This window comes from Juglans regia, chromosome 11, assembly GCF_001411555.2.
Source record: "Juglans regia cultivar Chandler chromosome 11, Walnut 2.0, whole genome shotgun sequence".
Lineage (NCBI taxonomy): Eukaryota > Viridiplantae > Streptophyta > Magnoliopsida > Fagales > Juglandaceae > Juglans > Juglans regia.
Window position 1 is genome coordinate 17891158 of NC_049911.1, and position 16827 is coordinate 17907984.

General features: G+C 40.5%; 1 protein-coding gene across 1 annotated transcript in view; it reads left to right on the forward strand.

Moving 5' to 3' along the window:
* The first annotated feature begins 10105 nt into the window (after positions 1–10105).
* The window catches only part of LOC108984366 (seipin-1), a 34616-nt gene continuing 27894 nt past the window's right edge, over positions 10106–16827 (forward strand). Inside the window, exon 1 of the mRNA XM_018956327.2 lies at positions 10106–10726. Within this exon, the coding sequence (XP_018811872.1) occupies positions 10163–10726 (564 nt within the window). The 5' untranslated portion in view covers positions 10106–10162. The remainder of the gene's footprint in view (positions 10727–16827) is intronic.

Here is a 16827-nt window from a genome sequence, read left to right on the forward strand (position 1 = left end):
TGGGTTTTTAATAGGGTTTGGGTTGCTATCAAGCTTAAATCCAATATCTCTTGGCCCAATCAATTTTTCAAGGTTAACAAGGTTGGATAATGATGTTCTAACACAAATTTGAATGATTAATAGCATGTGGAAGTAATTTAATCAAGTGATTAATCATAATGCGAAAAACTAATTCATTTAGGTGTTGGAGGTCAACTTTATGGTTTGGATAAAACCGTTTAGAACTTCGGTTTCCACTATACTTTTGGGTTCTTAGTTGGATTCCAACCATATAGGATTTCACTAGGATGAAAATCCTCTCTGGTTTGGCACAATTTGATTGGTCGGATGGAACAAGATTTTTGCTTAGGTGGCATGATCTCACACCTTGATTCCTTTAAATCCATCAAACGTTCCTCATGTTGCTAAGTGTCTAATACTATTCACTATGTGTGGCTAAGATGTTGCCAAGTATCAAAATAAAACTTCTCTAATTCTAATTTGGACATTCTACACTGTGATTTTGAAACACTGCACCTGGTGTGCTTACTGAGGTTACTATTCACTCTAGAAAAATGAATCATAAACTTAGCACTAAAAATTCCTAAATATTCATATTAACCTACAGTGAAAATCGTTTACCGAAATTCAACCCCGAAGTGCTCCTAAAAATAATTTCATAGTTTCAAACAGGCGTTTTGTCCAAAAATATGAAAATGGACTGATTGTGCCATAAAATCCTAAATAATCAACTGAGTCTAATATCGTAGACCATAACGTATTCTGACACTTCTAACTACCTCAAATAATTAAAATCTCACTTCTAGCACCATAGTGACTAGTGAGTAATATCATTGACTATATTGACAGACTAAAACTTATGTTATTGGTCGATTCATGGAGTTTTCATGAAGTTCCTAAAGGTAATAGAAATTCCACCATTGAATTTCTAGTAGGCTGTTACACTGCCAATTGTTAATGCCTTAATTTTCACAACATACCGAATGGGAGGAAAGAATCATACTCGACCCACGATGATGATTTGGACTTCGGTGTTCTTCGCGTTCATCCAAAAAATATGTAATAAGTAAGCAAATAAAAATAAATATAGAGAGACATAATGATTTACATTGTTCAGCATAAAATCCTATGTCCACGGGTTATTTGGGGGGGTGAAATCCATTATAATGGATGAATTTACAATCTCTCATGCCTCACAGATCTCACAATACAATGGAGAAATTTATGCGAGATTCTTTGGAGTCGCTATGTGTGGTGTAGTTTGGGCGTAGAGAACTTCTGTAAAGAGATTTTGTATAGCGAGCTTGTCAGATTTGTGGGAGAGCTGCTCCTTATATAAATGTCTATTTCCTTAGAGTGATTGAGTCCAACTTGCCTTATAAAGTATTTTCCTTTTAGAAGTCTGAGTCTCTTTCCTTTTGGGAGTCTGAATCTCTTTCCTTTTAAGAATCTGAGTCAACTTGTCCTATCTAGGACTGTTCATCAAGGTGTCGGCCCGCAAACCCGAGTTTCAAATCCTGGCCGGAACCCAGACCTAGCACCGGTCAGACCTGAGCCGAAACCTGGATAAATCCGGGTTTTAAATCCAGAACCCAAATTTACAACCTGGTCCTCGATTTGTTTTTCTTCCTTACGTACAAGTAGGCAATGCATCAATTCGATGAACTGATGAGCTTGTAATGAAGACGCTTGTTTCTCCTACTAGAACTGGGCCCAGGTGGTGAGAAACTGCAATGGAGTGGAGATTCCAGGAGGATCTAGCGGATGAGAGCAAATGGACTTAAGGCATCGAATTGCCATGGGTACATACGCCTCGTATCTCAGCTCCAAGACTGTTTTGCCATCGAAAGAGTCGCGTGTTGTGCCGGAAAAGGTCACTGTGGCACCAACTTGTGGGGCACTTACATAGTTTATGTATTTGGCAAGGTCAATTGGATTATGCTCTTCCAAGATTTCAACCAGACTTCTCCTCAAATGCCATTGTTTTGGCTACTGTTGTACTTATCCTAAGCTCCGAACATGTAAATTGGCTATTGTTGAATTGCCAGTTCTTCAAACAAAAAAAATTCAAAAACCCATGTACCGAGTCTACATGGGTTTTGCAACTCGGGTTCCGACTCGGATTTGTTGCGGACCAGAACTCGGAACCGAAATCCAGTTTCCCAGGTTTCGGACGGGATGAATAGTCCTAGTCCTATCTCTTCATGGTTTGATCTTTTAATGTACTTTTTGACCTTATTTTGAGACTAAATTATAGACTGTTAATTTGATCCCTACAATTCTAATATATGAAATCTTTGATGAGATGACCCAAATCAACTTTTTTTGAAGAGTGAGCTTGACCTTTTTTTTTTTTTTTTTTTAATGATTTTTGGTTTTTTATTGATTTTGTGTCATAAATTTGTTGTTTACTTTTTTAAACAAAATATTGAGGAAGATTTCCTTCTTTTTCTGACCGCTGTACGTGATTGCGCCGATACGCACAACAAATTTCCTTATTTTTTCTGCTTTTTTTACTGACACATGGATAACATATTTCCTTTATTTCAAAACACAATTTCTACCTTTTATAATTATGACAAAAGGAAAATGTTAGTTTATCCTCTCACTTTAACTACTTGTATATTTAATTTTTTTTAGTTAATGATTAAAGAATTAATTTTTAGTATATTGGTGTAATTTTTTTTAAATATGCTAAAAAATATAAAAATAAAAAAAATAAAAAAATAAAAAAATAAAAAATAAAATTTGTGCTAGGCAGCATGACCAGCAATCAAAGCTGGGCGGCAGCCTAGCACAACTCGTAACAAAATGTATTTGTAAAGCTTTTTCCTAACCCATCCAATACATGGTTGATGTCAAAATTTTCCGTATCAATTATGTTAAAACATAATTGGTGTTTTGATTTTTTTAAAATTACAATAAACCACATTTAATTAGTAGTGGTGTTAACACCAACCGTTTATATGTAGCAAAACTTTTACCAAAATGTCACTTATGGCAGATTTGGGACGTAAGATGAGATATAAAATTTTTATTTGATCTTATTTGATCTTATTTTTAAATATAATTTAAATATAAAATTTTTAAATTAATCATTATAATTTTTTCAAACTAATCATTTCAATTTTTTCAAACTTTTAAATAAAAAATAAAAAATAATTACAATTTTTTCAAATTTTCAAATAAAAATAATATTATAAAACTATATTCTAACAATATTTTAATTTTATAATATTTTTTATTCAATTTTTTTTTTTACTTCTTTCTCAAAACTCAAAAAATATTCAATTCAAACTATTTTATTACTTTCATAAACTATCTTATTATTATTCATAAAACTCTGGCTCCCTCAGGACTCACACAACAAATATTTGGTGTCCTACTTTATCCGGCTCAGTTCTGCTGTTTGGACCCAATAAAAGGAAGCAAAAATTTCAAAGGCTAAAAACTTTGTTTGGAACCTGTAATGGTTCTGTATATTGGATCTGTAAATAGGCCGAATATGGAATGGAATATATGTATGAATAGGAAAGAAAGTAATGCTGGATAGGTGTTTGTGAAAATGACAAGGAAAAAATCTGGAAATGTGAAATGATATTAGGGTTCTTCGAGGGAATCCCTTAACCTCCTAACAAGAATTCATCTCATGAAAATTATAGTCCCCCTCTGACACTCCCGTGCCATCCTTCAAATCCCCCACAGGAATTCAACATAAGCAAATAAAATAGGAACACGTGTAAAGCAAATAACCGTCTTCAAAATGAAAAGAAAATAACAAGATAATTTCGGTCTTCTGGAATCTTCATTATTCAAGTGAAACGGTGCGTTGAGGTGAGCTTCAGCGGTGCGTTTTGGAGTCCCAGACTTGTGGCTAAACGGTGCGGTTTGTAAGCTTCAGCTGTGCGTTTTGAGTTCTTCATGCGTCTAAGTCCCGAACCTTCCCAGCATTCAGATCAATTCTACTTCCTCTGACTTCCCTTCTCTTATTCTTCCTTGCGAACCCTAACCTCTGCTCGTCTCCTTCGTATCATCACAGAGGACCATAACAAACCTCCCCCGTTAAAGAACCTTGCCCACAAGGTTCGGATAGAGTTCCTTCAACCTTCCGAGTGGTTCCCAGCTGTTATTCTTCGAGGAAGCCCCGATCCACTTGATCAAAACCTCCGTGAGAGCTCGGTCTCCATGCTGTCGAATGCGTCTGTCGATGATGGCCTCTGGTTCGGGTAAGAGCTCCCCGTCAGTGTTAACTGGAGGAAGTGTCGGTAGCTGGCAGATCTGGCTTCCCAGCTTGTGTTTCAGACAGGAAACGTGAAAAGTAGGGTGGATCCGTGATGAGGGGGGAAGATCAAGCTTGTAGGCGACCCTCCCAACTCGTTGGACTACCTGAAATGGCCCGTAAAATCGCGGGGACAGTTTGAGGTTTTGCCTTGCCGAAAGTGAGTGCTGTCGATATGGCTGTAGACGGAGGTAAACCCAGTCGCCCTCCATGAATTCTCTTTCGGTTCTTTTCCTGTCAGCATAAAGTTTCATTCTTTGTTGCGATGTCTCCAAATTTTGCTTCAATAATGTAGTGATCTGATCTCTTGTGCGTAACTGTGTATCAACTGCATCGTTTATTGCTGTGCCCGGGATATATGAACTTAGTTTCGGAGGACAGTACCCATATAGAGCCTCAAATGGAGAGATTCTTGTCGAAGTGTGGTATGAGGTGTTATACCACCATTCGGCCAGTGCTAACCACTGCACCCAGCCTTTAGGTTTAGCTCCGGCATAGCAACGTAGATATCCTTCGAGAGTTTTATTGAGTGCTTCAGTCTGACCATCAGTTTGCGGATGGTAGGCTGAACTGTACTGTAATGTGGATCCCTGCAACTCGAATAAGGCCTTCCAAAAAGTGCTTAGAAAAATAGGGTCACGGTCAGAGAGCATAATTTTAGGAAGACCATGTAGTTTAAAGACTTCTTTGAGAAATAATTGGGCGACCCCAGCAGCTGGGTAAGGGTGTGCCAAAGTCAGAAAATGGCCATATTTTGTTAATCGATCAACAACCACCAATATCACACTCACCCCTTGGGATTTAGGCAGCCCTTCGATAAAGTCTAATGAGATCGCTTCCCATGCCTGATTTGGAATGGGAAGGGGTTGAAGAAGGCCAGGGGTTAAAATGAGTTCTGTTTTATTCACCTGGCATACATCACACTCCCTCACTAACTGTTTGATGTCCTTTTTCATTCCGTGCCAAAAAAAATCTCTTTTTGGTCTCTGGTATGTCTTTAAAAATCCGGAGTGACCAGCTTGAGGATCCGAATGGATAAAGTGTAGGACCTTAGTCTTGAATGAGGATTGCGGATCTAAGACCAATCTACCCTTCTTCAAGATCAAACCTTGCCTTAGAACATAACCTTTAGGCCCCTGCTGACTTGTAGTGAACTGCTGTAGGATCTCACTTAACTCAGGTGAGGCTGCATATGTCGCCTTGAGTTCCTCTATCCAATCTGGTGTGGGGAATGTGATAAGGCCCAAAAACCCGTTTGCTGTCAATTCTGGTTCATGCCTTCGAGAAAGGGCATCAGCCACTTTATTTTCTTTGCCCTGTTTGTACTGGATAGAGAAATCATACCCCATTAGTTTTGTTATCTATTTTTGTTGTTTAACCGTACCCACCTTTTGCTCAAGCAAGTATTTGAGTGACTGCTGGTCTGTTTTTACAATAAAAGTCTGGCCCAACAAATAGGGCCTCCATTTGTGGACTGCCTAACAAGAGCCAGCAGTTCTTTTTCATATGTAGAAAGATCAAGAGCCTTCCCCTTTAATGCCTTACTTAAGAAAGCAATAGGCTGCCCTCCCTGCATTAACACTGCCCCAACTCCACATCCACTTGCATCGCACTCAATGGTGAAGTTTTGTGTAAAATCAGGCAACCTTAGAACTGGTGGTTCGGAGATAGCAGCTTTCAGTTCCAAAAATGCCTTATTAGCTTTGTCGTCCCACTTGAAAGAATTTTTCTTAAGTAAGTTCGTGAGTGGGGCTGCGATAAGGCCATACCCCTTAATAAACTTCCTATAATAGCCTGTCAAGCCTAAGAAGCCCCTCAAACTTTTAGTGTTAACTGGAGTAGGCCAGTCCAGCATTGCTTCCACCTTCTTTGGGTCAGCTTTAACCCCTTGCCCCGACACAATATGACCCAGATAATCGACCTCATTCACCCCAAATTGACACTTGGACATTTTAGCAAATAAACAATGCACGGATAAAGTTTGTAGAACCTGCTGTAAATGTCCAACATGTTGCTGCATGGTGCTGCTGTACACCAAAATGTCATAAAAAAATACTAAGACAAACCTCCTCAAATAAGGCTTAAAAATGGTGTTCATCAACCCTTGAAAGGTGGATGGGGCATTGGTAAGCCCAAAGGGCATGACCAAGAACTCATAGTGGCCTTCATGAGTGCGGAAGGCCGTTTTAGGAACATCCTCGGGTACCACTCGAATTTGGTGATATCCCGACCTCAGGTCCAGTTTGGAAAACACTGCTGCTCCATGTAATTCATCTAATAGTTCATCAATCACTGGTATAGGGAACTTGTCCTTCACTGTTTCTTTGTTTAAAGCCCGATAATCGACACATAAGCGCCAACTTCCATCAGCTTTTCTGACCAGCAGGACAGGGGATGAAAAAGGACTTGAGCTTGGCCTAATAACCCCTGTTTTAAGAAGATCTGACACTATTTTTTCAATTTCTGTTTTTTGGTAGAAGGGATATCGATAAGGCCTTGTCGATATAGGGCTTGTGCCTTCCTTCAGCACTATTCTATGGTCGTGAGACCTCACAGGTGGCAATCCAGTTGGTTCCTCAAAAACATTTTGAAAAGCTGTTAGAATCTCTTTTATTTGCGGATGCTGCACCTCACTGGTCCCTAGTGCAGATTGTGCATACAATTGTAGGATTAGGCCTTTTCCCTTGTAAAGAGAATTTATAAACAGCTTATGGCAATCCCCCACGGAAGTTTCTTCCAACTTAAGGCCCTTTAGCTCCATTGGTTTTCCACCCCATTGAAACTGCATAGACAAAGCATAAAAATTCCAAACAATAGAACCAAGGGGTTCCAACCATTGAATCCCTAAGACAACGTCACAGCCCGCTAAGGGTAACACAAAATAAGAGGGTGTAAAACAAGCCCCTTGGATCTTAGTGGTAACCTCACTACAAGAGCCCAAAGTTTTAATAATATCACCATTTGCTACTTACACGTTCAAATGCACATCGTCAATAACTCTCAACTGAGTTCTTTTCAGTATAGATGGGTCCAGGAAGTTGTGAGTGCTTCCTGAATCCACTAAAATAATCACAGAAACAGCACCTATCTTTCCAAGCAATCTCATAGTTTTAGGACAAGGGGTATCTGTTAAGGCATTAAGTGAAATGACAGGTTCTATAGCTGGTGTGGTTTGTGCAGCAGTCTCATCCAACTCGGTTGTATCATAGAAAACATCCTCGCCTTTGTCTTGGCAAGGTTGTTCTGTGGCTTGTAAGAAATACATCTTTGGGGCCTTGCACACATGATTGGGATTCCATATTTCGTCACAGTGGTAACACAAACCACGCTTTCTCTTTTCATCCATTTGGCTAGAGGAAATCTTTCGTATAGGGGTAGGGGTTCTTGGAGTATGTGCATTACTCGCATTAGAAGCTGACCACTGATTTCCAGTGGTACTTTGTTGGTTGTTTCGATCTCCCCATGGTCTGAAACTTTTTTTCTTACTCACACAATATTCTTCTTGTATTTTTGCGAGGCCATATGCTGCGTGCAGGCTCACTGGATTCAGTAATCGAAGAGGAAGACGGATTTCATCGTTGAGTCCGCTTAAGAAGCAGCTCAACTTATGAGGTTCAGACAGTGCTTTGAGTCGGTTTGAGAGAGCCTCAAACTGACCCTTGTAAGCAGCCACCGTAGACGTTTGTTTCAGCCTAGTTAGAGCTTCCATCGGGTCATCGTACGCTGTGGGACCAAAACGCTGTTGCAGAGCCTGTGAAAAAGTCTGCCAGCATGTAAACTGTCCCGTGTCGAATGCATCCTGGTACCACACAAGGGCCTCGCCCTCCATGTGATAAGAGGCCATCATTAGGCGCTGTGCAGGAGGTGTTTGATAGAATGTAAAGTAATGGGACACCTTGAAGAGCCAAGCCGCTGGATCCTCTCCACGGAAGTGAGGGAAGTCCAGTTTAACTCCTCTGGTTCCTTGCCTGCGGTGGTCAACCTCCTGCTCCCCTTCCATTTGCTGTTCACGGTGATGCTCCTAGGCTTGGTTAGCTAGCAGTGTTCTCATCATATCTGTCATTTGATGCATTTGTTCTCTAAGATCTTGGATTGCTTGGTCATGATGAACCAGCATTTCCTGCTGTTGTTGTTTGGTTCTTGGATTTTGAGTTTCAGCCATTAGGAACGTAGGGCTCTGGATACCACTTGTAATGGTTCTGTATATTGGATCTGTAAATAGGCCGAATATGGAATGGAATATATGTATGAATAGGAAAGAAAGTAATGCAGGATAGGTGTTTGTGAAAATGACAAGGAAAAAATCTGGAAATGTGAAATGATATTAGGGTTCTTCGAGGGAATCCCTTAACCTCCTAACAAGAATTTATCTCATGAAAATTATAGTCCCCCTCTGACACTCCCGTGCCATCCTTCAAATCCCCCACAGGAATTTAACATAAGCAAATAAAATAGGAACACGTGTAAAGCAAATAACCGTCTTCAAAATGAAAAGAAAATAACAAGATAATTTCAGTCTTCTGGAATCTTCATTATTCAAGTGAAACGGTGCGTTGAGGTGAGCTTCAGCGGTGCGTTTTGGAGTCCCAGACTTGTGGCTAAACGGTGCGGTTTGTAAGCTTCAGCTGTGCGTTTTGAGTTCTTCATGCGTCTAAGTCCCGAACCTTCCCAGCATTCAGATCAGTTCTACTTCCTCTGACTTCCCTTCTCTTATTCTTCCTTGCGAACCCTAACCTCTGCTCGTCTCCTTCGTATCATCACAGAGGACCATAACAGAACCATCTATTTGAACTCCTATTTGTTTGTTGGAATCTAAGAATCCGTTTGGATGTTTGGGATATTTTAGTATATTTGTAAATAATAGTGAAATAATTTGAGTTAAAAGATTTTATTGAATTTAAGAAAATAAAAGAGAAAAAAGTTGAATAAAAAAGTTGAATATTTGAAATAGAAAGTATTTTGTATGTGAGAAAGGACTATCTGACAATATTTGAGAACAATTATATGTTGCCAAACAAACTCTAAGATTGCATTATTTTAGAAAAATTTTATTCATCATCTCTACACACTACACACCACACTTTTTTATTTTTTTCTCTTACTAAATATGTGGTATATGGATGATGAGTAGAAAATTTTAATAAGTTTAAGAAGAATAAAACTAAAAAAAATAAAAAAAAGTATGGTGTAGAAATGATGAGTAGCAAAACTCGTGATTGAGATAGAAGTAATGTGTCCTTTCTTTATTTGTTAGAATGGATTTAAAAATTTGGATTGAAATTGTGATTTTAATTTAGATGATGATAGTAAAATTTGCGGGCTGATAAAGTATCTGAAGGGCGCACTATTGCGCTTTGGTAAAAAAAAAAAGAAAAAAAGAAAGCAAGCCGTTTTCTTAACTCAATTGTTATAATTATTTACAACTTTTGATTAAAAAAATTGAAAGATGTAAATTAAAAATGATAAATTACAACTCAAACGTTCTATAGAAATTTGATAGATTTTAAAGAAGTGTTATAGTCATCAAAAAATTATATAAAAGTAATTATATAAATTAACGTAATTTTATATAATTTATCAATTTTAATTTTTAATAAAAATAATTTTATAATCGCAACAAACTATATTAATTTATAGATTAAAACATTAGTTTTAAGTAGAATATTTCTCTAAACTTTATATTTGCTAATTAGATACAAAATAGCATGTGATCTGCAGCACAGCACCCATGACAGATGTCATCTCCTAGCACTTTATTGTCACCACGTCTCGCGTCCCCCCTCATGCAAACGACACACGTAGAGCTCCAATCGACAATCAAATCCCGGGGATCATAAAACCAAAGCCTCCAGCTAGCCCCCGTCTCCACCATCACAACCAGATATGGCCGAGAAGGACTGGGCAGAAGCCTACTTTGTGATGCCAAATCCATTAGAATGCTTCACCAAACTAATACTCCTCCAAGCAGACTTGATCTACAACTGCTTCGTCACTCTTTTCTCCCCCATCTTCTGTCTTCTCTCCATCGTCTCCGAGTCCTACCGCCGTGCCGAGGAAACCAAAGAAGCCGTCGAATCCGCAGTCCGGAAAGTCCCCTCCACCATCGCCCATGGCATCGCCGTCTTGATAAAGAAGTTGAGCTTTGGGTTTCTGGGAGCTGTGTACGTGTGCATGGTTTTGACGGTGCTGTTGGTTCTGGCTGTCGTGGTGGGTGTTGGATTGGTAAAATTGTGGGTTGAACATCCTGTCTATGTGAGGGAGAAGTTGTATTTTGATTACACTGAGGCTCATCCAAAGGCTGTGTTTTGTCTTGGTAATGTTGGGGTTGAAAGATTCAGCAGGAGGAAGCAGTTGTTTATGGGTGTTCCGAGAGGTCACACATTTCATGTTTCTTTGGTGCTTTTGATGCCTGAATCTGACTTCAATGGGAAGATTGGCGTGTTCCAGGTACGCAATCTTTTGCCTCTGTTTTTTTTTTTTTTTTTTTTTTCATATTAATAAAATTCGATTGGTAGACTAAAATTAATTAATTAAAACTTTACTTTATTTGGTCATTTTTCCCCATATTTTTCATATATTTGGATCTAATTTTTGAGACGGTCATTAATTGGGGGGAATACTTATGAGACTCAATTATTAAGGTATCTGAAACTGCATTGCTGGAAAATAGGAGCAGTTGAGATGATACTTTCGAAAATGTTGTGAGAATCGTCGTATTTAAAACACGAGCAATGCTAGGTACAGTCCCCACTTGGGGACTGCATGTGCAGGTCTAGGCTATTTTAACTTTAAAATTTTTTAAAATTACAAAATTATCCCTCCTAAAATAATATTTTCTCTCATTTAATAATGTGCCTGCACATGCAATCCTCACTTCAGGATTGCAAATAGAATTTCTCTTAAAACACCAGAACAATATGCCACCTTACAGCTTTAGGTCATTGTTTATATATAGAAATTTCTGTTATACAAAGCTTTGACAGTGTAGCTCATGATAATATAAATAATATATTAGGCTAAAACCCTCATGACAAAACCTTGACCCTCACTCAAATAATAACTTATGAAATATTAGGTACTGTATAGATCATATATCAACTCAAGTCAAGAATCACGACCCTAAAAAAAAAAAAACAGAGAAAAAGGCTGTTATTTTTCTATGAATTTATGCTTTTATGGCTCAACAATGAGAAGCAAGTATCCATGAAATTGTGAGATCCGAAACTCTCAACTCATTTGATATATTTTCCAGAACAATAATGATGATTTTGTTTTGTGTATTTAGAAAGAAAAAAAATGTAGTCTTAAACATTATATCTACTATGTCTCAAGATCTAATTTCTATATCAGTTTCCTAATGTTACTTAGAGATGTGGTAAATGATATAGCTAGAATGTCAAATTTGGAACTTTGGCAGGCAAAATGATGATAATTGTCCAAAACCAACAATAGGCACTGTTGATGACGTTTTTCACCACCAACTGGATCTGATCAATGACCTGCAAAACGAAACAAAAAGATGGGTGAGATCTCGATGGGTCTAACGCACCTCCAATGCTTAAGTCAGGAAGGGGTAGATATATATTAATAGAAAGAGGGAATTTCTTTATCGTGCATGAATTCATTGGTAAAAGTCATTTATATAGGGGTGAATCCTTGTTTGATAAGGATAGTTAATTTTTTCCCAAATTTTGGGGTCTTGATTGTCAGCTTCTTGGGATAAGATAGCGGAAGGAAAGAGTTGACATATCTTGGACTTGTATTCCAAATATCTCGCTATTTCTTCAGGGGCAGATATCTTCTATCTAATAGATCTTCTATCTTCTATTAGAGTTAGTTACCCCAGAGATTTTATTAGGGGCGATAGGATCTTCTGGTAGTGAACATACACTATTCCCGTAGGTTACTTGGCTTGTAGGGCATATTACATGGGCCTTTTGTTTTGTATCATTGAGCCTATTTACTAGGGATTTAAATGATCCTCCTGTTATCCTGCAAATTCCTACCACGTCGGTGTGGTGGGAATATAAAGATTATGAAGCATCCATGTCTATCCCATTACTTGTTCCACTTGGCCACTCATATTATTGTGTCAGAAGGATCTTTGATGGCTGCACTTTTGTCGATAGTCACATCACCAGATTGTGGGATGTGCTCGCGGCGATCATGCTATCAGATGACTCATATTCTCCCTGGGGAACTTCAACCGTCGCACCCTAGTTTATAAATGGGCCCCTCCATTTCACTGTTATTCCCTTTTTGCTTCTGCACATTCTTTTAATTATTGTCTATGTTCTCCATTGAGACCCATTTTCTTTCTCCGAAGTTAATTTGATTCCATGGCTTGTCAAGGTTCTTCTCATAGTTCTCTCCGTCCAGAATCCTCTTCTGCCCGCAATATTCCTTACTTTGAGGGTTATGACTGATCATCCAGCATGACCAAGGCAGATCTACGCAAGTTGAGAGATTTGTACGGAATCCTTGATTCTGTGGTCTTAAAGGTTCCCCCTCAAGGAGCCGTAGATGAAGAGGGGTTTGCTGAAAAGGTGGCCCTTACGGCTTGCTCCCTTTCTTGTGGGTTGCGGCTCCACTGTTGTCTCCCAATACGAGATGTCCTCGACTATTTGTAGCTGGCACTGGCCCAGGTCAACTCGAGTGCTTGGAGGATCCTCATGTGTTGTTGTGTCGCCTAGAGGATGGTTTTGAAACTTACCAAGGAGGGGTACCCCGAATTAACCGCCCATGAGTTCTTGGCTACTCATTCAGTCAGGGCACTGGAGGGAAATATATGTTCATTTCGTTCCTGTTCTTGCCATTGCTTTGTTTGCTTCGAGTCACCACTCAAATGCTAAGCAGTGGTTTTTGGACAGGGATGGGAGTTTCCTGGCATAGAGGTTGAGAAGGCTGAATTTCCAGTCTGCGCCATTTGGAGAGAAGTCCATGATGACAAGGATGTGATTGTCACTCTTTCCCTGCAGGAACAAGCCCGTGTGGAGAGAGTTTACTCTTGGGTTGAGTAGAACCAAGAGTGTTTGGATGGAGTCCCATATTCATAGCTTTTTGGTGATGCCCAACCACTCGCTTCAATGGTCGTAACTTGCTGAAGGAACTTAATACTTCCCAGGGCAAGAAAAAAGATGTTGTTACCCTACTGATGAAAGAAGGGAAGTGGTCTTGCCGTGAAGCTAGAGGGGTGGATAAACCTCGACCTCACGAATCTCCTATCCGAGAGGGTTCCTTGGACTTTGACAATCTAGGTGACTTGGCAGAGCAAGCCTTCTTGGACCTAGCCACTGCCCTGGATTTTGAGTTTCTTTTACGGGGAAAGACTTTACTCGATCCCCCGCCTTTGTTTCACCGTCGACCCTGCAAGTCACATTGGAGTTGGTCGACGAAGAAGACACGGCCATCGACTACTTTTACTCAATGTCTTGTTGATTTTTCTACTGGTCTCAGTGATAGACTTCGCTAGGTGGGGTAGAGGTCAAGGTTTCGACCTACAAGGTCCAAGCTAGGGTTGGCCCTAAACTAGAGGTTAGTGAAAGGGAGCCTACCTTGGGTTCCCTTCCCTCGATTACATCTGGTTGTGAAATCCTGATGCTTCCACCCAACTCGGAGCTGAGTGGGGGCCAAATTTCGATCCCTTGCTTGCCCTATAGTACCTCTCTGGGGGGCGAGGATGTGGTTTCTTCACTTGCTAAGGGGGCTTCTTCACTTCCCCTTTGACGCGACTGATGTTGATGTGATGCACTCATCCCCTACGGTCGAGGTTGAGGCCATGGCTCCTGAGAGCCCTACCGTCGAGGTCGAGGCCACGACTCCTAAGAGCGGCCCCAACCCTTACTTTTTGGGATATTTCTGCTGCTCGTGCCCCTGCCCCAAGGAGACAAGGGCACTGATCCAGTTTGGGCCTTGCATGCGGTGGGACCATGAGAGAGAGAGAGATGACTCTATTCATTCTATGGCATCCTGACTGAGGGACTACCTTTCCTCAATAAGCAAGTCAAAGAATTCAACCTTTGTTTCTCTTTTTTGGCTTGGAACTTCCGTTTATGTATATGGTTTTGGTAGGGCTTGGACCAATTGGCAACTTGGATTGTCGACCTGGGGTTTTGGAGGATGAAGTGCAGTCTAGGTGGGTGTAAGGAAATCAAGTGCTTGAAATTTGATAAGACTGAATTGGAGGTGGTCATCGACTAAGCTGATGGTACATCTGATCGTTGGAGGTTGATTTGGCCGGACGGAGAGAAGATGTTGTCACCCTCAGTGAGGAACTCGACCGGATGAGGACGGAGGTTGCCCGCGACCACTTAAGTTTGGGGTCTAAGACGAACGCTCTTCCAGACGAGTAATGGTCTAGCCTTCAGGTTGAATTAGAGGGGCTGAGGAAGCGTTGTGGTGAGCTGCAGATACTGTGGCAGAAGCTTTTGAGGTGCCTCTGCATGCCACTAGACCTGGAGGAGAAGAAAGGGGAGTTGGAAGAGTCATCCCATTAACACAAAGCAATGAAAGACGACGGTGATGGGATGAACAATAGGCACCGTGAACTGTCATACACCTTGTATCGATTGGGAAATAAGGTTAAAGAATGCGATCTATGCATCAAGGAGTTGGAGTTTGAGCTAGCTTCTTTTGGCGAGGAGATTTCTTGCCTTTCTCCTCAACTTGCAGCTATATTGGTTTGTAATAGGGCCTTCGGTTAAGGATACGGCACCAGTCTAGAGAGGTTGAGAACCACATTGCTGGTGAACCCTCATTCTGACTTGAGGACCCAAAATCTAGAGTCTTTTAAGCTTGATCGAGCTACACGCTAATCCGTTAACTCTTTTGGGGGCGACACCATGCCGTATGCGCTTCCCATTGTGACTCATCCAGTACCTCTAACTCTTCCAACCCCATAGCTCCTATTATTCCTTTTTTATTTTTTCCTTTTTGGCTGCCCCAACCATATTTGTACAAATATGATATTTTGAGTAAATGAACACTTTTCCCTTGTGACGGTTGTGCCTTATTATTTTGCTTTATGTGTTCTCTGTTTGTTTTGATATCCTTGGTGTGTTTTTCGCATGTTGCTATGGCAAGGATGGTGTGGTCTGGGGGTTGCACACTCTAGAATTTATTTACAGTGAGTCTTTGGACTCGACATTATTGGTGGAGTGTTGGGGAGTCTGAGGACTCTGGCGCCCTTTCGTTTATCCACATCCAGTCTTTAGATTCGACATTAGTGGTCAAGAGTTGTAGAGTATAAGACTCTTCCATATTGCTTTCTCACAACGAGTCTTTGGACTTGACATTAGTGGTCGAGGGTCGTGGTGTCTGAGGACTCTGGTGCCCTATCACTTTCCCATAGTGAGTCTTTAGACTCGACATTAGTCGTTGAGGGTTGCGGAGTCTGAGGACTCTGGCGTTCTATTGCTTTGCCAGTCTTTGGAGACATTAGGGGTCGAGGGCCTTTGAGCGAGGACGTAGTGCTGAGAGGAGCTTTATGCATCAACTTTATTCATAGTTCTTCTTTACATAATCAAGGATAATATTTTTGAGGTGCTTTGCGTTCATGGATGCAGTAGCTCCCCTCCTCTAGCTTCTTTTAAGTGATACGTGCTGGGTCACGGGCTGGTGATCACTACGGAGGGTCCATCTTAGTGGGGGCCAAGTTTTCCTCCTTGTGTGGCTACTCTTGTTTCTGTCAAGACTAGGTTGCCTAACTTAAAAGCTTAGGGCCTAATTCTTTGGTTGAAATATTGCTCAACTTTCCTTTTGTTAAGGACTACTTGAGCTTTCGCGTTGTATCGACGTTTGTCTAGCAGGTCGAGATGTTCTTCTAGCGCTTTATAATCTACTCTTGGATGAAATGTTGGACACGGTATGTTGGCACTTCTATCTCCACCGAAGCCACGACCTCGGGGGTTTACACTATGGTTCTGTATGCCCACAAGACGCCTGAGAGCTCTTCTGCCAATTCCCTTTCTTATCTGCAAGTTTTTTTTTTTAATATCTCAAGCAGGGATTTATTTATTGCTTCTACTTGCCCTTTGGCTTGGGAGTGCCACGGGGAAGAATATTTGAACCGAATCCTAACTCTGTACACCACTCTTGATAATGTTTTGAGTTGAACGATTGCCCATTGTTCGAGATGATGGGGATCCCGAATCAGCACACGATGGCTTTCCACAAGAACTTGGATATTCCTCACTGTGATTGTCGCCAAGGGTTCCGTCTCCATCCATTTGGTGAAGTAGTTTACTGTGACGACTATGAACCTTACTCCTTTCTTTCCTGGTGGTAGCAATCTTATTATGTGATGCCCCCAAATCCCTTTTGGGATTTGACAGAACTTGAAGCGTCGGAACATGCAACACATGATTGCCTGTCCTCGTTCATGACAATTAAGGATGCAATGCACCTGGCATGCATATAGCAATATGCAATATTCGCAGCAGATAATTTTTTCTTTTAGCAATACTATGTACCAGAAGTAATATATCCCAAAACATAAACATGTTTCATAAAATTCACGTGATAGCTAATATCCAAAAGGTTACAATACT